The sequence below is a fragment of the Chenopodium album genome, chromosome 20 (assembly GCF_948465745.1).
Source record: "Chenopodium album chromosome 20, dcCheAlbu1.1, whole genome shotgun sequence".
Lineage (NCBI taxonomy): Eukaryota > Viridiplantae > Streptophyta > Magnoliopsida > Caryophyllales > Amaranthaceae > Chenopodium > Chenopodium album.
In genome coordinates this window covers 9,928,664-9,956,663 of record NC_137853.1, presented here as the reverse complement: position 1 = coordinate 9,956,663, position 28,000 = coordinate 9,928,664, and the positions used below count along the sequence as shown (strand labels likewise).

The 28,000-nt window shown below is 30.6% G+C and overlaps 1 protein-coding gene and 1 long non-coding RNA gene across 2 annotated transcripts; both read left to right on the top strand.

The window, feature by feature from the left end:
- Positions 1–21,546: 21,546 nt before the first annotated feature.
- LOC145597595 (outer envelope pore protein 16, chloroplastic-like) lies at positions 21,547–25,073 on the top strand. Its single transcript, XM_081653794.1, has 6 exons — positions 21,547–21,778; positions 21,881–21,932; positions 22,914–22,945; positions 23,304–23,337; positions 23,442–23,509; positions 24,777–25,073. The coding sequence occupies exons 1-6, from the start codon at positions 21,683–21,685 to the stop codon at positions 24,915–24,917; spliced, it is 423 nt and encodes a 140-aa protein (XP_081509920.1). The 5' UTR covers positions 21,547–21,682; the 3' UTR covers positions 24,918–25,073.
- A 796-nt stretch (positions 25,074–25,869) lies between these two features.
- On the top strand, positions 25,870–27,606 carry LOC145599346 (uncharacterized). Its single transcript, XR_014103736.1, has 2 exons — positions 25,870–26,011; positions 27,252–27,606. It is a non-coding gene; the product is annotated as an uncharacterized LOC145599346 (long non-coding RNA).
- Positions 27,607–28,000: the final 394 nt, after the last annotated feature.

Sequence of the window (28,000 nt, the reverse complement as noted above, 5' to 3'; positions counted from 1 at the left end):
TACGGATAATACATCCAACCCATCACCTGATCCATCACCCGACCCATCCATCCACCCGTTAAATTTATATATAAAAAAATAAAAATAAATATATTTTTTAATAAATTAATGTCTATTGTAGTGTTAGGAATTGACATTTGTTTTTAATTTAGTAAAAAGGAACGAGTATTTGAAGGATGTATAAAAGTTTTAATTAATTGATCATTTTTTTTTCAAATCTCAATTTTAATTATTAAAGTGCAAAGTTGTATTTATATATATATTTCACCCGAATTATCACCCGATCCACCCGATTCATCCATAGATGACGGATGGATCGGATGTGGATGAAGGAAAATTAGGTGATGGATGGGTCTGGTGATGGATGGGATTTTGGCGGATGGAGCATCACCCGACCCACCTCCGATCCATTGCCATCCCTAGTCGTCGGCGTGGAGGAGGGGGTGACTGATTCTGGGTTGTGCGTGTGGCGCAAGGGTTGCGGTTTGTGATAAGGGGTGCGTTATAAACTGGACTCACGTGAAACGCAGGGGCGGAATCAGGGGGTGGCTGGGGTAGGCCATGGCCACCCCCTCGATAATGTTGAAAGTTTAATTTTGCATATGTTGTCAAACAAATATTCACAGCTAAGTTGGCTTAATATGAGATTTTTAAGGGATTTCTCAAGTGAGATTAGGAGTTCGACTCTAGCTACTCTATTGTTTTTTCTTCCAGTTTTTAGCATTTACATAGGGGCCGTTTGGTTAGGGGTATTCAGGAAAGGGAATGGGAATCAATCACCCTGATTCCCTTTGTTGTTGTTTGTTAAGCACTTTCTTTCATTCTCTTTACCCCCTTCATTCCCCCAAATCCCTCTAACTTCATTCCCCACCCCCTAGGTATTTCCATTCCCATTCCCTACCCACCTTCACACCACCACATCACCACCTTCACACCTACCAACACCACTGGAAACCAGCCCACCTTACCACCGCAGACACTACACTGACCACCGCCGCCCCTCCCCGACCACCGCTGCCCCTCCCCCGACCCTCGCCGCCCTCCCCTCGCCCGCAAAACATCCCACGACCCCCGCAAAACCCCTCCCTATCCCCGTAAAACCGCCGCCCAGCCCTCCTACCACCCTCGCCGACCCTTCCCAGACCCTCGCCACCTATCCCCTTCCCCGCAAAAGCATTCCTCCGCCACTTCCTAAACCCCTCGTCGATCTAGGGTTTTTTCGATTAGGGTTTTTTCGGGGCTGTGGAAGGTTTTGCGAGGGGCGGGGATGGCCGGAGAAGGGAGGCGAAGGGTGAGGGAGGTGCGGCGACTGGTTTGGTGGTGGTTCGGTGGTGGGAACGTTGGAGAATGAATGTTACTGGTGGTGGTGTGGTGGTGGGATCGGTGGTCTCATTCCCTTTTTTTAAAACTTACAACACCCCAAATTTTAGGTATTTTCATTCCATTCCTTCTCTTTCCCTTTGTTCATTCCATTCCGATTACCCCGTGCGAACCAAACAGCCCCTTAATACTATTTGTTTTTCATAAAAATATACAGACTAGCTAACTTTCCAATGAAAAAAATACACGAAGTATCATTTTGAGATATATATTTTTATGTTTATAAACAAATTAGATCTTGGTCACCCTAATGTAGAATTTCTGGTTCCGCCACTGGTGAAACGGACTCACGCAAAACCTTCTCTTATGTATAATTTTTTATTTTTTTTTTGGTGTTCGACCCGCTTCACCCTTTGGGCTAATCAAAATTCGAGTATCAGTTTTGGGTGGTTAGGCTACAGTTTCCTCCCAATTGTTGTTGTGGGGGATCGAACCAGGTCCACCCCTACCATGTGTATTCTCAATCACCACTACACAAACATCTAATTGGTTAATCACGTAGACAATGTTCATACGGAAATTTCAATCTTTCAAAATTTAATTAATAATCACATCCGTCGTACGACGAGGACACAATTGTCACATTTAATACAATCTAAACTATTTCATTCTAAGAAAATATATATGCATAATTACAATATGTACAACATGCATGGTGTGACTGCTCTTCACTAAATTGGCACTCATTGCGCCTCAATAACCAATGTCATCATCACAAATTTTTAAAGAACAAAATCGGCACAATGTCTTAATTGATTAGGATATATTGTTTTCTAACTTCAAGTGGGAGTTCAACTAAATCATAAAAGAATCAAGGCCAAGCCCACATGCGCAGATTTGTGGGTTCTACTATGTCTCCACACTAAAATCTTTATGAAGGTGTTTGGTTTACAAGTTGAAATTGATTTGAAATCGAGAATGAAAACAAGGTACTTGTAGTATGAGTTTGGAGCTTGATTCATAATATCATTATCTTGGTTATGTCGACTTTGAATATTTTTCTATTCATAAACTATTGTGTCAGTCCGGACTAATCGAATATTTAGTCAGTCCATCGGGTTTTTGATATCCTCTATTGGCTGAATGATATCCTCTATTGGCTATATAATATCATGGTTGGATTATATCCTCTATTGGCTATATGATATCATTTATAATTGTGTCTATGATATCCTTTATTGAGTGGATGATATCCTCTATTGGCTATATGATATCAAGGATGGATGATATAATTTATTGGCTATATGATATCATGAACGGATGATATAATTTATTAGCTATATGATATCATTGATAATTGTATTTATGATATCCTTTATGGTTGGATGATATTCACAATTGGCTATATGATATCATTTATAATTGTGTTTATAATATCATCTATAGGCTGAACGATATCTTCTATTGGCTTTATGTTGATATCCTCCAACAAATTGTAGTATCATCTATCCTGTAATAAATTGTACCGTTGTACGTATCATCTATTAAATAATACATACATATCCTACAACAAGTTGTATATATCCTTTATCAAATATTACATATCATATATCAAATACTACATATCATATATGTTTGACGCACAGATTATTTGGTGCGGCTTGTCATACCCAATACCTTCTCTTTTCTATTAATTGATGATACTTAGCTTAAAGATTTGGCTTATGAGCGACCTCATCTTTCCTCTTGGTTTCTAAACTCATACTCTTTAGGTTTGATTGTTTGGGGCTTGAAATTAGCTTAGAGATGAATATATACATGTATATACATAGGGGAGGGATCCGGTGATAATAGGCCCATATGTGAGAATTTGTATTTATATGAGAACTGATCTTAAATTTAGAACATGTGAGTACAAATTTAGAACATAAGAGTAAAAATTTAGAACATGTGACTCAAATTAAAATTTAGAACATATGAGTAATAATTTAGAACATCAGGGTGAGTAATATGTTTAGAACATCAGTGACTAAATATTTAGTAAATTTGATTTATGAAATATTAAACATGAGTAAAATTTAGATCATCTGATTTAAGATTATGAACATGTGAATAAAAATTTAGAATAAATTGATATAGAATATAGAACATGTGAGTAAAAAATTTAGAATATACGAGTAAAAAATAGAACATACGCTTTAAAATCTGAAAAATATAATTAAAAATCTTAGAATACACGTTTTAAAATTATGAACATACAAGTTAAAATTTTGGAACATGTTTTTTAAAATTTATAATATCAAACTTAACTAATTTATGGTTTAGAACATGTGAGTACTAAATTAGAACATTTGATTTAATTTAGAACACCTAAGGAAAAGTTTAGAACATCAGATTTAAAATTTAGAACATAAGAGTTAAAATTTAGAACATAAAGAGTGTTCTCACATAAGAAAAATTCTCACATAAGATAAATTCTCACGAGAGCCTCCCCCTATATATATATATATATATATATATATATATATATATATATATATATATATATATATATATATATATGTATATGTGAACACTAAGGGTTTTAGCCATTTGAAACTCGTACAGTATATGTATGTATATATATGTGTATGAATCAAAGGCCCTAAACTGTATACTTATATACATTTAACCATTCTATAAGGGTACCTCTGATCCCAATCGCTACTTAACACTTACTTGTGCATTATGTTCCCTTAAAGTCTCATGTGAATGTTTTCACCAAGCAAGGCTTGATTTATGAGAAAACTTGCATCTCACAAACATGTTGAGGTAGTGGGATCAAACCCCGACCCCTAGAGGTTCACCACCACCCCCTTCTCAAAGTCCCTATCTCGCTAACTCGGGTCGAGCAGACTTGTAAGAGGTTCTGGCCGGTAGGGTTATTCCCCTAACCAACCGAAAAAAAAAATTTAAAAAAAATAATAATTTATATTTGTGGTTTCTCTCTACATAAATTGAAAGAGGTAAAATTAGTATCATAAACTAACTACGATTATAGAGTTGGTCATAAATCTTCTTGCTTTAATTTGACCACTAAAAATATTTGTATAGTATTACATTATTAAATCACTACGCTTTTGTGTCTATGTTATACGTATAATATATACATGTATAATTCTTGTAAAGTTTATATCAACAATTCAGCATAAACTATATATGTATATGTATATACATATATATACATATGTATATACATATGTATACATATGTATATATATGTATACATATGTTTACATATGTATACATATGTATACATATGTATATATATATATATATATATATATATATATATATATATATATATATATATATATATATACATATATATATATATATATATATATACATATGTATATATATATATATATATTCAAACATCAATTTTAAATAAAATATATTTATAAAATTAAAAGTATAAATTTTGTATTGACAATCATAGAATTATGATGATTAAAATAGTATGAAGAAATTATTAAGCATATACCCACACTATTTAATTTGTATGCAAATCAAAGTTGTACCACAAACACTCAAGGCTCAAGGCTCAAGCCCACCAGACTTCTTGTCATAATATGGGAGCATGCATGGGCGCATGGGGCCATGCATGCAAAGCACCAATCAAAGACTACAATAAGCGTGCTAATTAACAGGTTACAATAGGAAATCAAATGGACTAACCAACCTTTTTATTTTCCCATCTAAAATAGAGTTGTAAACAAATTGAGTCAAGTCGAATTAAGCTTAAAAAGATTGAATAGCTAGGATTAATTTGAGATAGTTCAATTCAACTTATTTTTTATAAGAAAAAAATATCATTAATTTATGTCAGATTTGAACCGTGGATATATCGATCTCATGTGACGCCTCCTCTTTAAATCAATTCAAACTTATTTTTTTATAAGAAAAAATATAATTTTTTTTTTATAGTACGTAGACTACAGTAGCACAGTACATAAACTAAAAAATGTCGTTGACTAGAGACACTACGCAAACCAGCATGCATATATATTCTACACGTTATATGCTTTACACATAAGAGTCTTGCAATTTGTTAAGAAACGTAACATAAAACATGTTTGCCTTTTTTGCAACTAAACCAATTTAGGCGATATACTCAAGCTGTGAGTCATTCCATCTGTTTAATTCTGTCAATTTCTCGTGTAACACATGGACGACATGGGCATGGATACTATATTCATATGGCCTAGAAGCCTCTACAACAGTAAAACACGAAATTATTCGAAGTTTCAACCATCAATTTATCGTAGCTAAGCTTTTAATTTAAGTCAATGTTAAAATTATTGTGAAATTTTGAATAGGTCTAATTGAACTTTTACCAACAATCTTAGCAATTGTGGAGTATAATGTTTCATTTGATGACTAGTGCACTGTTTGTTCTAGGTAACATATACATGTATTGATGTATTACTGTTTGTTCTAGGTAACATATACATGTTTGATGTACGTTGTATAATCGACGAAGCTTGGTTATAGATTTGAGAGCAAGTTTAACAATCGATGGAGGTAATTAATCTTGTTATTATTGTACATACCTCAATGTGATTCATGAATCCTTTTGTTTTGGGGTTGCGACAAGTGTATGTATAAAACTAAGATGATAGCTTGACTTGGGACAAGATCAAATTGAGGGACACATCGATCGATTGTGTAGGAGTTAGTGACTTACAGGGTAAACTAATGGTTGGAATCGTGGGTGAATATGTGTTATACATTAATAAATAAGATAAGTATTTTAGAATTATTACTCCTATTGTCATATGGTTTAGGATTGAACCTCGTTCGATTTTAAGAATTATTATCCATCCTTTTGATAATAATGCATGTATTCCAAGCACGTAAGTTCGTATCTACTTGACAATTTTAGTGTCAAACTAAAGAAATTGCTCCTAATAAAGAAAGAAATTGAATTCATTTCATCAATCGTATATCTTTCATGACAAAACATAACATCTAGACTTGCACTTTCAATTCTTTGATCATCAAACTAAAGAAATTGCTCTTAATAAAGAAATAGATTTCATTTCATCAATTGACATAACATCTAGACTTGCACTTTCAATTATTTCATCACCTCAAAAAAAAAAAAAAAAAAAAAAAAAAAAAAAAAATAAATAAATATTTGTGTGATCTATCATCTGTCACACTCTACATCATGGTGTCCACCTCATTATATATCTTTAACTATACATAAATATTTAATCAATCTTAGCACAAAACTTTTAAGCAAGATCTTCACATTATATTATTTTTGGCCCATATCAATATCATCACCCAATTGTATGTTTTTAGTTTGCTACCCAATCAATGAGTGATATAACACACTTCAATGCAATCATACCTCACTACATACAACATTTCGTCACTTGAATTGCTCATCTTTGCAATAACCAAAGATTTAAGTAAGTGATGCAAGTACATAAATTATATTGTTGGTGATAACTTATTCTTATCTATCATTTTGTTTATTTACATTATTATAGCACTCCAATAACTTTTGTGCTCCCCACTTTTTTTGTTATCTCTTTCATTTCAACTTGGAAGTTTCTTCCTTGCAAAATTGACAATTGAAACTTAACCTATTATCACCTCTAGCAAATTATCTTATCCCCTCTAGAAGGCATGCATGGTATGTCGACTGATGTAACACCTTTGAGTGTAGGCCCGGTGTAAAGGAATTAAATGAATCAAAACATTTCAGTTTGGTTGTATTTACGTATGGCTCATTAAGTATGGGGCTAAGGCCTGGCTAAAGTTAAATCGTATTGGTGCATTTTTATTTGTGGTCATTAATTATAAAAATTAATCAAAATTATTCACTATTATATAAGTTTTGGGGCGTTAATAATATGTTCCATTCATGTATACCTTTAACTAAATCATTTAAAATAAACTTATTCAAATTTTTTTATTAATTACAATGATATCATTGATTTGATAAAATTTTCACTATTACCCTTTTTTTTATTAATTCTTCCCTTAGCTTTGGTTGTCACCTTAACTAAACTATTTTCCTTTAATAATTGGACCTTTATATTCATTAACTTTTAATTCTTATATGTATATAATTAACATCTTATTAGGGTAGCACAAAATTAAAACATATCTATTAGCACAATAGTTCTTTCCAAGTTGCAACAATTTTAACTCTCTTTTTGATACATTCAACCAAGTAATAATTTGTACTAGTTGCAACAGTAATTACAATGATGCTTGTGAATTATAACTAACTCATTATTAGAAGTGGAAGCATTGGTATTGAACAAAACATGCATTATTATTTCGTGTTAATAATCATTAGTTTGGCCAATAAACACTTATCCATTTCATTCTTAGCCCCCACTCCCTTCTCAAATCCAAAATACAAAAACACTATAGCTTAACTGTTGTTGCTACCCCCATACATAGTAACTTACATGAAAATATAGGCTCATCTTTGGTGCCTAATTGCCTATGTTGAAAAGATTGCTAAATAATTGGTGAATTATTAGGTAACGCCTACTAGTTTCCTCATTATATCTAGAATTTGTTCCATTTGTTGACAGAATAATGTAAAAAATTTATTTATTTTCACCAATTTTACGTTTTTTTTTTTTTTGACAAAATAAGCTAATAAATAAACAAACCAAACCAAAAAAAGACCAAATTAAAAGGATCAATAAAGAAAATGTCGGCGATGAGCTCCCATAGCCAGTCAATGAGCAGGAGAAACCCAACTACGCGAGACTTTATTACAAATACGACAAGTAGACACAAAGGTTTTAATACAACTGGAGTATAAGTTGGCTCAATGGTAAGATGCAAATGTGATATCGGTTGACCTATTCCTCGATGAAGGAAGAGGCTCGAATACCCTTTAAACCTGTTTTAATTAATCTTGCTTGGTAGGTAACTCATCTTGTGACTTTGACCTGTGTAGTTGAGATGACTGGTTTTTGAGAGGTGTTGGTTCAATAGGTTTTTTTTTTTTCCTTTTTCTTTTTTACCAACTAAAAAAATAAAGATATTAGAACAATCAAGAAAAAACAGTTTACTTTCTAAATTAATTTCGATTACAGGTACACTCTTTATAATTTTAGAATCTAATTGGATTGTATTGCGAGCCTAGTGGCACAACCATAATATAGATCAATATTATGACAAAGAGGAGATAAAACATTACAATACTTTCGAAACTTTGGATCCAATACATGAATTTAACAAGGTGACTCTAATTAATTAGATATAAAAATTCTATGGTCGACTACGGACGACTATGGTCGACTACAATAAGAGATTAAATCTCAGCCATTTATTTGTTAACTGATTAATTCTAGGCGTTCAAGTCATCAAGTCTAGTCATCAAGTCATTACACAGTTATCATGTCTAGTAATCAAGTCATTACACAGTCATCAAGTCTAGTCATCAAGTCATTACACAGTCATCAAGTCTAGTCATCAAGTTATTCACAGTCATCAAGTCTAGTCATCAAGTCATTAATTAACTCTAGTTTGGTTAAATTAATTTGTTGAAAAACTTTTTTTTTTTTTCTTTTATACAATTAAATAAAAATATCTTATATTCATCTTCAACCTATATTATCTAAAACCTTCATGTTCAACCTACAAAATTCATTCTTCTGGTTTAAAAATTAATTAAATTCTTATATTTTGTTTAATTTCATAATTAAATTGATCATCATAAAATCAAAATTTTGGCTTCATATAATCGTTTTTCCCTTTATTTATGGAGTACAAAATCAATGGAAAACTTCGTTCACAATCTCTTATTGTAGTCTCTCCACCCCCACCCTTTTCAAGTTAAAGTAATTTATTTAACGATTCGAATAATAATTGTTTCAGTATTAGTCAAAATTATATTGTGCTTGAATTTGATATAGTTTCAAGATTCATCCGCAATTGTTTTTTCATTATTTTTTTTTTTTGAATAACAATCCGCCATTGTTAAATGTTAAAGTTGAATAAAGGTTGAAGATGAGTATAGGTTGAAGATGAATAATATTGTTTTATTTTTTAAAATAAATAAAATTGTTTAAATAAAAAAAAAAAAAAAAAAAAAATTGAACAGGACGTTAAGACTTCAGAGGCATGATTTTAGGTAAATTTACTTTCTTTCTTTTATTTTTTTTGAAACAGTGATTTTTTGGAATTTTTTTTTACAAGATATATGTATCCTTTTTTATCTCAAGTTTGAAAAAACTAATTAGTCAAAAAAAGATACTGTACAGTTATTTACCCCAAAAAAATTGTTTTTTTTTTTTTTTTTTTTTTTTTTTTTTTTTTTTTTGCAAATAAAAATTGAAACTTACGTTGTGTTGGTTTCAAAAAATATAGTTTCCTTTTTTTTTTTTTTTTTTTTGAGGGGAAAAAAAATAGTTTCCTTGAATTATGGTAAATTTTGTCCTAAATTTATCCTTAATTATCTTTGCCGAAAATAATTATTAAAATAATACATTGTTGAAAGGATATTCAATGGCTATACAAAAATTGTGGCCACTATATTACTTTTTGATCTAGACCAAAGGAGATCTTATTTATTCATTTGTTTGACCATGATATATATTTTTTTTTTTATCCAAAGCAAAATAATTTTTTTTTGTGTGTGTATTTGCAAAATTAATCTTAATGAAAACCACTTTTAGCATTAGATTATTAAATAATAATAATAATAATAATAATAATAATAATAATAATAATAAAATCTCTATTGACGTACTGTTTTACCATCATTCAAAACCTCACATGTGGTTTTGATGGGAAATTGGCAATAAATTTCCATACACATAATATATAATGTTCGGAGTTCAAATTAGTTATATAATCAATTAGCATAAATAAATTCATGGTAGCTTAGCATTAAATCAAAAGGCAAAAAATAGAATAAGATGCGGAGAAGGCGATGTTAAATGGAATTTAGGCAGATAGAATTTTAATTTATACTATTATTATCATATTACTCTATTGTTTTCCTCACCTTACTTCTAAATTATACGAAGTATCTCCCATACAATACAAATCACGGTTAATATATAAATCATTTCACATTTTGGGTATACCTACGTTACATTTGGGCATATGTAAAACAAATTAAAGTAGATCAATTATATCTTAAAAAATGAGTACAAACGTATAAGGTTAGTTCAGATACCGTTTTTAGTACTTTTGAGTTTTGACTAGATTAAGACCCTATTCACTTCAGCTAAATTCAGTGCAGTTCAATTAGTTTTATTAGTTCAGTTTAGTTCAGTTCAGCTCCTAATCTCCTTGTCTTATAAAATATTCATATCAGCTTTATTCAGTTCAGTTCAGTTCAGCTCCTAATTTCCTTCTCTTATAAAATATTCATTTCAGCTTTATTTAGTTCAGTTCAGTTCAGCTCTTAATTTCCTTCTCTCATAAAATATTCATTTCAGCTCTATTCATTTCAATTCAATTCAGTTCAGTTCAGCTCTAATCAGTTCAGTTTAGTTTAGTTCAGTTCATCAGCTCATTTCAGTAAATGTGAACAGACCCTAAATGTCACTTTGTCTAACCAAAGTCTCATTAGCTAAATTTAGAGATATACAAAAAACATATACTCAAGTACGTAGTAAGCAACAATGAACCCAACTAGCTAGGCGTTCCCAAACGACTACTAGTTAGTCGTAAAATATAACGTTAAAAAGTATAATGATAGCTCAGATGCCGTTTTTAGTACTTTTGAGTTTTGACTAGATTAAGGCCCTGTTCACTTCAGCTTAATTTCAGTTCAGTTTAATTCAACTCCAATCAGTTCAGTTTTGTTCAGTTCAGTTCAGTTCAGCTCATAATTTCCTTCTCTCATAAAATATTCATTTCAGCTCTATCCAGTTCAGTTCAGTTAAGCTTTGCTCCAATGAGTTCAGTTCAGATCAACTCCTAATTTTCTTCTCTCATGAAATATTCATTTTAGCTCTATTCAATTTAGTTCAGTTCAAAACAGCTCCAATCAGTTCAGTTCAGTTTAGCTCAGTTCAGTAAATGTGAACAGACCCTAAATATCACTTTGCCTAACCAAAGTCTCATTAGCTTAATTTAGAGATACACAAAAACATATACTCATGTACGTAGTACGCAACAATGAACACAACTAGCTAGGCGTTCCCAAACGACTACTAGTTAGTCCCAAAATATAACGTTAAAAAGTATAATGATAGTTCAGATGCCGTTTTTAGTACTTTTGAGTTTTGACTAGATTAAGGCCCTGTTCACTTCAGCTTAATTTCAGTTCAGTTTAATTCAGCTCCAATCAGTTCAGTTTTGTTCAGTTCAGTTCAGCTCATAATTTCCTTCTCTCATAAAATGTTCATTTCAGCTCTATCCAGTTCAGTTCAGTTCAGCTCAGCTCCAATGAGTTCAGTTCAGATCAGCTCCTAATTTTCTTCTCTCATGAAATATTCATTTTAGCTCTATTCAATTTAGTTCAGTTCAATTCAGCTCCAATCAGTTCAGTTCAGTTTAGCTCGGTTCAGTAAATGTGAACAGACCCTAAATATCACTTTGTCTAACCAAAGTCTCATTAGCTTAATTTAGAGATACACAAAAACATATACTCATGTACGTAGTACGCAACAATGAACACAACTAGCTAGGCGTACCTAAACGACTACTAGCTAGTTAGTCCCAAAATATAACGTTAAAGATCCATATGTCTTTAATTGCAGGATAATTATCGAAATTCATACACACAAGAATGCTAGCAATTTTGTTTAGTCCTATATTATTTGCAACGGGTTGATATTGCGTAGAACAAAACTCACACCCCATTGATCATGTATAAATTTCGCTTTTAGATACCCCTTATTTTATTTTGGGCGTGCCCAAAAATTGAATTAACATTAAAGACATTATAAACCTTATTGTTTGGTTAAAAGTTCCAAGTAATGATTGAGAATTCTCATTGTGTTAAGGTAGGTTATGATCTTAAACACAAATGTTTTAAAAAAACCGAGTGCATACGTACATAAACTTTTGATAGCTTATGAGTAACTTTTAATGATTTATATGTTCTTTTTTATCTTACCAATTTTGCTGATGGGTAATTTTTCGTTTTCATGTGTTATTTTTTTTATCTTACCAATTTTGCTTAATAACTTAATGGTAAATAAAATATCCACTTTTTTTTTTTACACATCTTATCTCAACTTTCACTCACATATTTGAAAATTAAAAATAGGGACCTACATTCCACTTACTACTTCATTTTATTTTTATATGAATAGAAAATGAAAACATTAAAAAAAATAAAAAATAAAAAAAACCGGTTGAAGAATTGCCTAATTTGATTAATTATAATAACTTTTAGATATTCTTTATTGGGATTTCATTATATATATATATATATATATATATATATATATATATATATATATATATATATATATATATATGTAAGATTGCCTAATTGATTGTAATATATAATCTTTAAATATTTTTTACACTTAGTTGGGACTGCCTAATTTGATTGTAACGACTTTCAAATATTCTTTATTGGGACTCTATAATACTTAATTGGGATTGCCTAATTTTATTATAATTAATAACCTTTAAATATTCTTTATTGAGATAATTGAGACTATATAATACTTGATTGTGACCGTTTAATTTGATTATAATAACCTATAAATATTATTTATTAGAACTTTATAATACTTAACTAGCATAGTGCCCGTGCATTGCACGGTTTATAAATCAAATCATTATTCTTTTTGACAAAAGCTTGATTGATCCCGTAGGGGAAAAAAACCTAAGATAATTCAATTAGTAATAAAGGGCTTATTTTTTCTTACAATTAATTATTAAAATTTTGTTCAGTTGCAATAATGGTTGATACGTAAATAAATTAAAGAAGATGTGATTTGAATAGTATTTTATGTCATTTGCAATTCTTTTCTTTTATTCCCTATTATTTTTTATAATGTTATTTATCATAATTGAAAAGTAAATTAATTATTTTTCCTCACATAACTATATAAGAGAAATAGAGGAAAACGTCGAGCTACTTGTCATACCATCCGCGCATAACTATAGACGAACTATAGAAGAAATACTCAAATTTACTTGTCATACCATATGTTCAATATCTATACAATCTAAAACTTGTTTTACCCGTCACATTCACTAAATATACAAACTCGGTACAATTATAGTCTTATATCTTATTTACCGCTATATTTTACAATTATCTAAGCTAAGCATTGTGTCAAAAACTAATACATCATATTCATATAACTAATCAACAACTGATGATTGAATATACAACACAAATATATAGATATGGTTATTGAATTGATAAATTTAATATGATTAAAAAATATTTATTGAAATTATAAGAATAAAATACATAGTGCATGTTCACTTCAGCTTAGTTTCAGTTCAGTTCATTTCAGTTCAGCTCCAATCAATTCAGTTCAGTTAAGTTTGGTTCAGCTCCAATCATTTCAATTCAGCTCCTAATTTCCTTCTCTCATAAAATATTCATTTCAGCTCAGTTCAATTCAGTTCAGCTCCAATCATCGGTTTAGTAAATGTGAATAGACCCATAATTTATCAACTAATCAATCATGTATGCAATGCATTTCTTTACGGACATATATTCTTATACTGTAACTATGAATGTTATAAAACTCATAAAATTACATATTAAATTATTTAAATTTTGAATATGAGCATTACATGAGTAAGACAATATGAAAATTTAAAGACGAAAATTATTTTGAAACTATTAAGGTGTACCTTTCCATTAACTAAAATTGACTCAAGTGAGCTAATTTATTTGGATTGGAATGTTTAGGTAGGTAGGACTATATAGCATCACAAGTCATACTTTTATTCTCCATGATTTTTTAAGAGGGGTGAGCTCAAATATTATAGTGCATGCCATAATCAATAACAATATATTAACATGTATAAGGTCCTGTTCACTTCACCTTAAAAAAAATAATATTCAGTAAAAATAATTTCAGTTATGTAAAATTAATTTCAGTTCAGTACAAATGATTTCAGTTCAGTAAAAATCAGTAAACTTAAAGAAGAAATATAATAGAAAATCAGTAAAAATAATTTTAGTTCAGTAAAAATAATTTTAGTTCGGTAAAAATAATTTAAGTTTTGCAAAAATAATTTCAGTTTAGTAAAATTAATTTCAGTTCAGCGAAAATAAGGTGAAGTGAACGGGGCTTAAATGATATAACCTTAAAATGAAAATTGTAAAGACTTATATAACAATGACTATTATTTATATTAACCTAACGTAATATATAGATGATAATACAAAAAATATTGTATATTATTTTATTATTTGAATTTTATGATTTGATTTTACATGTTAACAATATTTTATTTTTGCCGTATTTTTGTACGAAATATGTGACAATATTATGTTTGACTAATTTATTATGTAAATCATTATTTATATAGATGCTTGTATCATGTTATCATAATATTTATTGACTTTACAAATAAAATATGACATTGCATTTTACTAATTAGTAATTAAGGAAGTATATATATACACGATATGCTATTCAAAAAAAAAAAAAAAAATACACGATATCACGATGTTACCATAATATTACTAATAGTATTAAGGATGTAAACTTTTAACAGAATTAAGAAATATGTAACTATAAGAAGTGACATAGTAGTTTACTAATTAAGGAAGCATATTTATGCACGGATGCTATGCTTCCAAAATTTTACTAACAAAATTATACTCTGACCATTTACCATTATTATCACTGTGCTAGACTTTACTAATTAAATGTGATATTACATTTTTTTTTCCATAATATTTTATGTAGTCATTTAGAATAACATACTTATAATATTCTTGTTTTTATATGGAAGCATAAACGTTAAAAAAAAATAAAAAAAATAAATATAAGATAGCGAATTACATTTGTCAGGCTCACATTGAGGCGCTTCTCTTTTAGTATAATATATAGATATATAGATAGATAGATTGTAACGCCTAATTTGGTTGTAATAACTTTCAAATATTCTTGATTGAGACTACATTACACTTATTGGGACTGCCTAATTTGATTGTAATAACCATGACTTTTATATTTCATTGGGACTCTATAATACTAAATAAAGACTACCTAATTTGATTGTAATAACCTTTAAATATCTTGATTGAGATTACATAATACTTATTGGAACTACCTAATTTGGGACTACACTGTAATTGTTTGGGACATCCTAAATTCTCAATTACTTTTTTGTTATTATGTATACACTTAACATAATACTCAGCTCTATACAAATAAACTTGATGAGTATTCAATCATTAACTTTTATAGGTGGATATTAATTATGTAAATTAAAAGAAAAAAAGTAATAGCCCAAAAAAGAGAAAAGAAAAAAAAAGGGCTTTTGGAGGATGGGTAATTGGATTCTTACCACTGGGCTATCTAATCACACGTTTAAGGATCTTTTTTTTTTTATTTTTTTTTTAATTACAGGATGATAAGGTTTTGTTAACAAAGCAAATCAATCGAATTTAGGAAAAGATTAGGGTTCGTTTGGCATCGTTGTGGTTTTCTGTTTTTTGGTTTTTTGTTTTTTAAAAGTATATTATATATGCCACATAATGAATCAAAAAATATTTAGATTTATTAAAATCATGATAATTTTGAAAACTGACAATAAAAAAGTGGAAACACCTTTTTCTTTTTTCTTGTTTTTGGTTTTTAGTTTTCAAAAAAACAGAAAACTAAAAACTTAAAATGATGTCAAACAAGCCCTTAGTTATTTATTTTGTTATATATTTCCTTCTTTAGATAACTCTCCCCTTTAATTTTAATTAAATAAAAATATCTTTTTTGAATAATTAGTTTTTTCAAACTTTTTTTTTTTGAAACAGGTTTTTTCAAACTTGAGATAAAAATGGATACATATATCTTCTTAAAAATATTCCCAAAAATCACCCTCTATATTTCAAAAAAAAATAAGAAAGAAAGTAAATTTACCTAAATCATGCCTCTGAAACGTCCTGCTCAGTTTTTTTTTTTTTTTTTTTTTTACTTTAGTATTTTTTTTTTAAAAAAATAAAACAATATTATTCATCTTCAACCTTTATTCAACTTTAACATTTAACAATGGCAGATTACTATTCAAAAAAATAAAATAATGAAAAAACAATTGCGGGTGAATCTTGAATTATATCAAACTCAAGCACAATATAATTTTGACTAATACTGGAACAATTATTATTCGAATCGTTAAATAAATTACTTTAACTTGAAAAGGGTGGGGGTGAAGATACTACAATAAGAGATTATGAACGAAGTTTTCCATTGATTTTGTACTCCATGTATAAAGGGAAAAACGATTGTATGAAGCCAAAATTTTGATTAATATGATGATCAATTTAATTTTGAAATTAAACAAAATATAAGAATTTAAATAATTTTTGAACCAGAAGAATGAATGTTCTAGGTTGAACATAAAGGTTTTAGATTATATAGGTTGAAGATGAATATAAGATATTTTTATTTAATTGTATAAAAGAAGCAAAAAAAAAAAAAAAAAAAAGTTTTTGAATAAATTAATTTAACCAATCTAGAGTTAATTAATGAGTTGATGACTAGACTTGATGACTGTTTAATGACTTGATGACTAGATTTGATGACTGTGTAATGACTTGATGACTAGACTTGATGACTGTGTAATGACTTGATTACTAGATATGATGACTGTCTAATGACTTGATGACTAGACTTGATGACTTGAACGTCTAGGATTAGTCAATTAACAAATAAACGGTTGAGATTTAATCTCTTATTAAAGTCGACCATAGTCGTCCGTAGTCGACTGTAGTTGACGACTACGGTAGAAGCTTCGAATTAGATAATACCAATTTGTTTCAATAGTACATGTAGTACTCTTTTTGTGTAGAATTAGTGATAATTACACTAGGAAAAAAAAAAAAGCTTCGTAAATTATTTACATGTGAGACAACAAATCAAAACGAGGTAATCAATAGTTCTTTTTTTTTTTTAGTGTTTAGAGAGCCACAAGGGCGGATAATGAGAATCAATTCCAAGATTTCTTGAAACCGTGAGAGAAGCTCTAAGCCTCTAACTACTTAAGCTATCCCTCACTCTCTCTGATCAATAGTAATAGAACTTTATGTTTCTTTCCCCTCGAGTCTCAATCTTAAGCTAGCTTAGGAATGAATTATTGGAAGACTAAAAAGTAAATGAAAAAAATTATAGCAAATGATCAAGGCTAGTAATTTTTGGACATGTTAGGCGTAATAGCCTTAGTGCTCATGACTATTAGTCTTCGACAAAGAATTGATCAATGAGTGCATATAAGATGGTTTCAATTCTATCTAAAAGACACCATAAAATGGGGCATGCAATATTTTTGTCCTCAAGATGATGCAACTTGAGACAATTAAAAATTTATTATATTAATTTATTTATTTTATTATTATTATTATATTTATCCTGAACACGAACCACAAAAATTGTCTAAAGTACCCCAATAATTATACATATAAAATAACAATAAATTAATAAATACACTCCAATGGAAGAACTGAAAAATAAGCAAAAGGAAGGTATTATATTGGAGTTCATGTTCTGGACACCAACCATGCATTCATTCTACCCTCTCCTATTCTATTATGTAATATACACAGACATAATTTATCAAAAATTTATTTACATGATTTTTTTTCAAAAGTTTATTTTGGAAGTAATTAATTAAGTATATAAACCTAGGGGATTAGTTTTATACTTTCTCCATTCTGTTTTACTTACCCGCTTTGACTTTTGCACTATTCATCACCCCTCCTTTGACCGTCTTTTGTGAATTGTAAGGACAAACATATTCATGTGATATCTTTTTAAATTCGTCTCAATAAGTACTATCATAATATATAACTTTTATAATTTTTACTTATTGAGGATTAAACTTATTGATCGTTAAAGTTTTGCGTTAGCAAGCGTAATAAAAGAAACAGTTAAGTAAAAAAGAACAGAGGAAACAAATAAATCGAGGAGTGAAGACTTTAAAATGGTCAAACTAGCCGTTATATGGGCCCACATCCGGAAACTCGACTAGTTGACTGGATCAAGTTTTGAGGTGGTGAAATCTAATTTTATTTAATGTTTGGGTGGTATTTTAATAAAGATATTTTTTTTAAGGATTGTATTTAACTAAAGATTTAAAGGGATGATAAAAGTAAAAAGTAGTGTATAGAGGAGTAGTAAAAATGAAAAATGGTATTTTAAGCGGTGGTAAAATGCAATTTATGTTATATGTAACTACTTGTACCACCAAGATAGTATTTGACACATTGAAATATATTTTTACACTATTAGAAGTACATTCTAGGAGCATTTATTTAAAAACGGAGGGAGCTGAGTAGTTGAAAACTCCCTCGTTTCATATTAAATACCTAAACGGCTCAGTCTAACTTAGCTTTTACAATTCACATATGTTACTTTGACCTCCATTGGTGTTGTATACATAAAAATAAGCAGAGTTATATGTACATGTGTTAGGATTATGTCAACTTATAGTTTTTTAATACTAACTTTTATAATTTAACTTTTTAAAGATAAATATATTATTGATCAACATATTGCAATGACAATGTATATACTTGTATTTAATTGGGGTATTTATTTTGAAACCGAGTGATTTATTGCCAATTTTTTTTAAAAAAAAAGTAAAAAATGATAATAATTAATTTTTAAGGTCTTATTTGGTATCGTTTTTTCTTTTCTTTTTTAAAATCATAAAACTAAAAACAGGAAACAAGTAAAAGTTATTTTCACTTTTTTGTTATTAGTTTTATTAATTTGACTAACTTTTATTCATGCTAAGACATATATCATATGATTTTGAAAAATAAAAAGCCAAAAACAAAAAACCATAACAATACCAAATGAATTAAGGTTACTATCTTACCTTGCAAAGAGTGGCAAACTTTACCTTTTCTTCTCAAAATTCATCACACCTCAAAGAGTTATTGGGCCTAGGCGTTTGTAACACTCTATGTCTATTTGTATGGTCTTCTTGGATGGGTTTGGGTTGTACAAAGATAATTCGTACTCCATTTTGAGCTTAATTTGCCTTCTCAGAAAAGAAAGTTGCATTTTATCCTAGGCCCTCTATATTTATTGTTCGTGGCCTTCGTGCTGATGAAATTTTTAGATATTCTTATCGAGCGAGTCGATCACGAGTTGAGTCGAAAATCTTTACATGTGCTCAACTCGTGCTCGCTAAAGTTTTGAGCAAATAAAACCTGCTCGACTCGTGCTCGTTAAAGTTTTGAGTCGAGTCGGGTAACTCATAATCTGCTCGTTAAAATTTTGGTCCTTTTATTATTATCTTTTTTTTTAATGATATAAATTAAGGCTTAATAAGTGTCAAATTTCTTTAAAAATAGTAACTTTGTTTGCAAATTCTATATTAATAATATAGGATCGAGTTGCTCACGAGCTTATCGAGTCGAGTTAGAGCTTGCTCAACTCGTGCTCGTTAACATCTCGACTTGAGTTTTGACCGAGCGTTGACCGAGTCGAGTATGAGCTGCTCGCGAGCTGCTCAACTCAATTAGCACCCCTATCTTTAATCTATTGTAAGACCCTGTTCATTTCACCTTAAAAGAATAATATTAAGTAAAAATAATTTCAGTTCAGTTTAATTAATTTCAGTTAAGTATAAATAAGTTCAGTTTAGTAAAATTCAATTTTCTTAAAGAAGAATTATAATAAAAAATAAGTAAAAATAATTTCAGTTAAGCAAAAATAATTTCAATTTAGTAAAACTAATTTAAGTTCAGTAAAAATAATATAAGTTCAGCAAATATAAATTTGTTTCAGTAAAAATAATTTCAGTTCAGCAAAATTAAGGTGAAGTGAACGGGGCCTAACTCCGTACTATTACTAAAATAAAAGCCGCTAATATCATTATTGTTCACATGACACTATGAGAGATTCCTCAATTTTTTTTTCTATTTACATAAATAAAAAAAAAATAAAAAATAAATAAAAAAAAAAACCAGGGTTGTACGGGGTTAAAACTATCTCTATGCAAGCATACCCGATAATTCAAAGCCTAATAGGCTACTAAACTCTAACTAATCTGAATTCAAGCAGCTAGGTCAAACCCTATTTAGGGGAAAAACTCTCATAACAAGCTTTGTGTACCAAATCCTCGAACCCTAGACCTTGGTTAAGCTAGAATATCTCTTTTACCAAATGATTTAAGCACTTGTTAGTTATGAAATTAAAGTTTTGATTGAGTTTCCTATAGTGACCTTTTATTCTTCTTAATAATAAATAATTACAAATATTAATGGTCAAAATTGTGCATTGACATGTGTGTCAGTTAAAATATTGCGATTATTATGAAATAAAGAGAGGTAAACAATTATTAAAAAAAAACTAGATTAGTCTCGTGCGATGCACGATTGAAACAAATAATATTTTTTTTTTAACATTTGTTTATTTTTCATGCCAAAATTTTAAAAAAAATCCCGAAATAAATAATGCATCAAATATTAAAAATAAAATTTAGAGTTCATATAAAAATTGAGTAATAAAAGGGCTACGTGAGGAAGGAAAATTAAATTATTATTAGATGGATAAACTATTTTCGAAATTTGACCCTAATAATAAAATAGCTAATCAGAATTTTAATTAAATCAAATAAAATATCATGATGACATCATTTATAGTTTTGGAGGGAAATTTTTTAATGACAACCTGACATGTGTCTAGTTTTAAGAAAGGATGATGTAAGCGGTTGCTACTTTAGTATTAGTTATAGATAGATTGTCAAACGACCAGTGTTAGCAAATGTGTCATGTCGTGCTCATATTGTACTCAAATATAATCTGGGTATAAATATTTTAGCAATAATTCTTGATACTAATCCTTTTTTAGGTTTATAGTATATCACATTATCGTATCGTGTCAGCTTTTGTTAGCTCTAAAAGCGACCATTGCGATATTCACATCAAACCAAACCAAACCAAAATCAAATATCTTATTTTGAATGATAACAAATTGTATGTATGTAACCCCAAAAAACAGGGTAACCCTACTGACAAAAGATAGGTGTAATTTGACCTTTTCTTAAGAAGAAATCATCCATTTCCATCACACATTTCAATCTTTCCACCCATTTTTAACACTCACATTCTTCACTCTCCCCACTTCCCAACCTTCCTCTTTTCCCGCAATTCTCTCACTCCCACGCACATTTTAGAGAGAGAAAACCCCACTTAGAGAGAGAAACCCATCATTCCATAGCTATGCCGAGAAGCAGCTTTGCCAAGGTTGACGTTGTTATCGACACTGGTAACCCTTTGTTGGACCGCACTGTTGATGGCTTCTTGAAGATTGGCACTGTAAATTTTTTTTTTTTTTGGTTAATTTCATCTTTAATTGATTACCCTTTTGTTGATTTTTGAAATTTTTGACATTTTTTTTCTGGGGTTTTTGATTTTCAGGTTGCTGCTACTAGAGCTGTTGCTGAAGATGCTTACAACATTGCTAAGAAAGGTTGTCACTCATTTTGTTGTTTTTTTTAAAGGATTTTTGATGATTGTGGTGAATTTTGATTTTTGGCAGTTTGTGGGTATTGAGGCATATGCAATTTTGTAGTACCTCGGTTCGGGTTTAGTTGTCGCATTACTAGTTCAAATTATATTGTCAATGTGTATCTATTCCGGAATGATCCTTCCTTTGTACTAATAGTCTGCAATCGTATGATTAATGTGCAATGCTTATAGATATAACCTTTATTTGTAATCACATGGTAACATTAATTAATGAATGAATTTGCTAATTAACCACATTGCCAAGATTGGTTTGTACTCTTTTGTTGTATGGATTTTATCTTTTTTGGGTAGTTGTGGTAATAATGACAGTTTGTGTATTAATGGGTTGTGAGAAATAGTTGTCACATTGTTCAAATTATACCTTCAAATATCAACAACTATGAATTCAAAATCGAGGGTGTTATCATATAAAGTTATTTGATGATTCTGCACTCCCAATTGTGTAACATGCTTGGTAATGTTAAATTAATAAGTGTGATATAATCGCACTGCTGAGAGTGCTTCTTACTTCTATTGTGTTTTGTTATTTGCAATTTCTCACCTTTGCTGCTTTGAACAGTTTTTGATATTTTTGATGGTGATGATAATTTTGAAAGTTTGTGTTTCATTTATGAATGATTCTCGCTTTTGCTGCTGTGAAATTTGAGTTTATCTTAAATTTTTACTTAGGAGATTATTGTAATCATGATAGTTTGTGTGTTAATGGGTATTGATAAATATGTACTGCTCTGTATTTTGGTTTGGATTTAATTGCATGTTACTCATCATGCATTGAAATATGACTATTAATTTGGGACCGGGGATGATATTTGTTTTAAAGTCACCTCCCTCTGTATTGATAATCTGCAATTTTGTGATGATTATGCAAAGATTTGTAAAACACTTGGTCACGTGCTAAACAAACACTCTTATTTTTTGGCAGGAAGTCTTTCAAGCAAGGATCTTGAACATTCAGTAAGCTCAGTGTTCTTTTTTAGTTGCTTGAATACTATAACCCTTGGTTTTGCATCTCTATTGACATATTTTGAGCAAGATTTCCAAAAATATTATACTAAAAAGGAAAACTATAGCTAAAAAATCTGGTTAGCAATATATTTAAATGTAGATTATTTGGCAGTTTTGGAGGGATTGAGATCTCTGTAATTCACGAAGTGCATGTTGTTATAGCTGGTCTTGGATAATGCATGCCAAAAGATCTGATAATTTTGCAGTGTAACCATCGTTATTTTGGATGTTGTGAATCAAAGTTAATCACCCATTTTTAATATCCTAAAAATTTATCCTAAAATTTAACCAACTTGAATTTTTGCAGCTGAAAAAGATGTGCAAAGAAGGAGCATACTGGGGTAAGTGCTAGATTTAGTTCTACAGTACAAATATTGTAGTAATGATGATAATTAAGTGTTGGAATCTTTGCTAACTTGACTGTTGTTATTGTTATACTCGGCAGGAACCGTAGCTGGTGTTTATACTGGGGTGGAGTACGGACTAAGAAGGGCTCGTGGAACAAATGATTGGGTAATTTTTTCCTCCAACCAACTACTAAGTTAATTATAATCAGTGTACTTTACTGAATTTGATGGAGACAACAATCTGTAATATAATGCAGCAAATAGATATCAATTTGTCTTTTCAGAATAAATTGCAGCATATTGTTTTACATTGTGTCATAGCTCACAGAGTGGATTTTTCTATTGATCTCGCATAATACATATTAGGCACAACATAGACCTAAGAGACCCTGATAGTGCATGTATCCAGGATAGTTGAAAAATGAAACTTCTTGTTATTCCATCCCTGCGTACAGTGGTAAGGTAACTTTTTGTACCTTCTAGAACATTTCTCACTATAAAAAATCATGTGTTCTAACCTAGGAAGGTTTATTGGGTATCATTACATTTAACTTTAATTGTAGATTGGGTTCTTAAAACCTCTAGCCAAGGTTTGTAAATTTTAAGTAATACTTGTATCAACATTGTGCATTGGGCTTGTAAGGCGAGGAGCTAGGTTGCTGTTATGTAATTTATGTATTGCACCAGAGGATAACAGTTTTGGAGAGATTCCCAGCTCCTCTTTTGTGTTCTCTTGTTCTGAGTTTGAAGTTATGGAAGATTTCAATCTCTTTGTTGACTTCATTAATGTGAGGTTTGTACATTGTCTTGTTTTCTCAACTCACCATGTCACCTCATGTGCTTATCAGTATTAATTGATTCTCTTTGCCAACCTTCTCTTTATTAGATCATGGTTATGTATGTATGTCAAATGCTTATCTGTATTAATTGATACACTTCACCATCCTTCTCTTTATTTGTTCGTGGTTACATATGTTTGTCAAAGAATGCCAATATAGATACAAAATTTACTTTTTTCTTCTTTTGGGGAGTTTGAGGGGGAGGGAGAGTACCATACTTCCTGATAACCACATTATTAGCATCCTAGAGAGAGTGTGATACTTCTAAATTTCAACAGGTCTACATCCTCTCTCAGACGAAAAGCTTACAAACCATAATTAGTAGTTGTCCCCCCAACTTCTCCCTAGTGAATTAAATCGTATACCAGTTTGTTGGGTATGTATTTTGTTAAATTTGGAAGGTAGGGTTGTCATCATTCTTTTTAGTGTTTGTGCTATAAGCATTGACATGGATTAAGACTACTTATTGCTATGATCTTATATCTTTCATATTGATAACTGTGTTACTTTTCTCTTTGGATTGAAGTACGTTGTATGTTACTTTTGGATTTCTAACGAGTGTATTCTTGTTTTTGTTGTTGTACACATACTCAGAAAAACGCAATGCTTGCTGGTGCTTTGACTGGAGCTTTGGCATCTGCTGTGACCAACGGTAACAAAGACAAAATCGTGACAGATGCTCTTACAGGAGGTGCAGTCGCCACTGCTGCAGAGTTTATCAACTATCTCACTTGATGAATCAAGCTACCCATATCTGTTCTGTACAGAGGGAAGGAAACATCGTGCTTCTATTCTTCCTTAGTTTTGAGGTTTTTTTTTTGAATAATTGAACATTAGAACCAGCACGAATGGAGTTTGTCAATAAAATCACCTTTTATTTTTCATATTCAATGTGAAGCCTCATAATGAATGCTGGACCATTAAGTATTACTATCGACTATCGAATATTAGAGATTCAAAGGATGGAGGGAATATTCGAATACTAGTCTTCTGCTAATTTTTCGAAAATTTTCCTGGTTAGATCACGGGGCAATCCTCTCCTCTAATGATCTATGAGGGCTATAGCGATGTATATTTACAGAGTATAATCCATGAAAGCCTAATCCTAAAGTACAGGAAATTGCATGAAACCACCTCCTCTGATGCATCGGGAGATTGATTTTGCCCAATCGGGTGCAATTATATTAGAAACTCAGAGAAATTGTAGAATCAATTGGTTGCCCCCCGATCAGATGCATAACGAACTAGTGATTACTAATACAACTCATTTGCAATAGATCATAAATTCATAACCCTCATTAAAAAGCCCTTCACATCTACTCTCCAGCCAAATTAAATGCCAAATTAGTTGAAACGTTGGAGATTTAATAATTTTTTAGAAAAGAAAGAAGAGAAAAAAAATACTCTCTTGTTGGCATCTCTCATAAAAGTTATGATCATGTTTCTTCATAAGACTATATACCTATAGGGCTAAAGAGACCCCTAAAAACCATTACAAAAAACATTAGTAACTAGATTAAACTTGCTAGTCATGGAGCAAATACAAATTGATATCCTATATCAACCAAAAACGTTGATATAGGGGCTGTATCGTCAACTCACTCATTAAAGTAAGGGTACTTCTGGAAAAGAGACATATACCCGTCATGGAGCCTCCGTTTTCGAAGGAAAAGGACGTTAACAGAAGTTAACTGTGTTACCTTTTCGTTAGAGTCAATTTCTCTCTCCTAGATATTGCAGTTGGGGTCTTCTCTAATTGATGGTGGACTGCGATAATTACTTCAAACGACGGTGCGATCTCGGCTCTGGCCTCGGTTCCCGGCGTGGAGGTAAGCTCTTAGCCGATTCATTTCATTTGGTCGTTCTTAATATCTTCGCATATTTATCCAGAGAAATACCCAAATCGATTGACAATTAATCGAAATCATCACATCATACTCGATGTATTAATCGATTCACCAATTGGGCGGACTATTTTCAGGGGGTTTAATTCGATTCACTAATTAGATTCACTAATTCACAAATTTAATCGGATCGCAAATTGCTTGGTTTTATGCATAAGATATCAATTGGGTGTGGCTGTCTGTAAGCAAAGGAAATGTCAATCGATTTCTGCCTGTAGTTGTATATAATTCTGTTGTAATTCGTTGTCATGTGTAATGGTCAAATTGACAATCAATCTTCGTGTTGGAATGGTGTACCAATGCCCTCTTCGATTGTTACACATACCTAGTTAGTAATCCTAAATGTGTTATTACAATGACCGTTATAATTATTGTTTGCTCGTATCTGTCATTATTACGTTATACTTTAAACAATTCGATCGTCCATGTCTGCACATATATTCTTGTTTACAAAGCCCCGTATAATGATTATTGCTGTTTGCTGTAAATTATTGCTGTGGTCAATAGTGATTACTATTAATGACTGCACATTTACATAAATTTCAATTGGTTCCTGCCTGTAGTTGTAAATTATTGTTTTTTTGTGAACTTTAGTTGAAGTTTCATGCTGAATTTGTATCAGAGTGTACATCAAGGCCATATATATCAGTTGCAGCTCCTCATTCAGAGAATATGACTTGCGTTAACTCAGAGTTTGGAATGGTCATATTTCTCATTGCTGCCTGACTGATTTGGTGATTATTTGCTTATTGCAAATTAGTTGAATGGCTACCTCTACTTGTGTCCATAGGGTGTCATGTATTACTGATGGTATATATATAAGTTTGTTAGGTAGTTAACATTGCTAAATGTTAAGTGTTAATCTGTAATTTTTTAAAAAGAAACTTAAAATGTGTTAATGTGATGTTCATTTAATCAAATATGGGGGTGATTCATGCTGAAGTGGAATAATTATTTACAATAATTATATAAGTTTGTTAGTTAGTTAACATTGCTAAATGTTAACTGGTAATCTGTAATTTTTTAAAAAGAAAATTAAAATGTGTTAATGTGATGTTCATTTAATCAAATATGGGTGTGATTCATGCTGAAGTGGAATAATTATTTACAATATGACTCTAGAATTGCTATCTTTGATCTTAAGAACAACATATGTTGGCTGCAGGTTGAAATGATGAAGTTTGGGGTGTTGGCTAATTGGCAGATAGGGATCTCTATGGCGGATATCCTGTCTCAGCTTAGGAAACAAATGGGTGCACCTCACAAACGAAAACCTGTTCAACCTTCACAAGGATCCTGTTTCAAGCAAGCTGACCATGTGGAGTCTGAAGGTACTTAATAGGATTATATACTATGTTTTCAGTTAACTGATTCGTGCTTCATGTGGTGTTATTTGAAAGAAAAAGATTAGTCTTATTGTTTAGTACATGTTTACAAAGGGACTTAGATTGTTTATAGATTGAGTAAAATCGTCGATGTTATATGTTTGCTTTGTTGGTTTAAATACATTTGATGTCCAATTTAGATTATGGGAACACATAGGTAGAATGCATTAAGGACGGTAGCAATTGTGCATTCAAAAGATTAGCACACATGTGTAAATAATCCTAATATCTGGTTAAGACAGGTAGTACAATCTACCTTACGTAATGGCCCTATTGGCCCAATTTCAATGGTCCAGATTTTTGGTAATGCTACTTTCTGTGGGCTTGTGGATATTTGGTGGGATATTTGGTGATCATTATTACCGGAGCAAATATGGGCCTAATGGACTGACTACAAAGACTATATGAAATATATAGCATCTACGGGAATCCATATCGTCGTGTTTGTTTCATACTATAAAATTTTAATTATGCGTATTCTACGGTGTTATTTTTAAATACTTTATTTAAATAACTAATTTTTTTTCTA

What these genes read in the sequence shown, in the direction of transcription:
- LOC145597595 (XM_081653794.1), top strand. Translation starts at nt 21,683, where the DNA reads ATGCCGAGAAGCAGCTTTGCCAAGGTTGACGTTGTTATCGACACTGGT. An exon ending in CAAAGAAGGAGCATACTGGG is followed by an intron (nt 23,338 to 23,441) that starts GTAAGTGCTAGA and finishes TATACTCGGCAG; the next exon opens with GAACCGTAGCTGGTGTTTAT. An exon ending in CTCGTGGAACAAATGATTGG is followed by an intron (nt 23,510 to 24,776) that starts GTAATTTTTTCC and finishes ACACATACTCAG; the next exon opens with AAAAACGCAATGCTTGCTGG.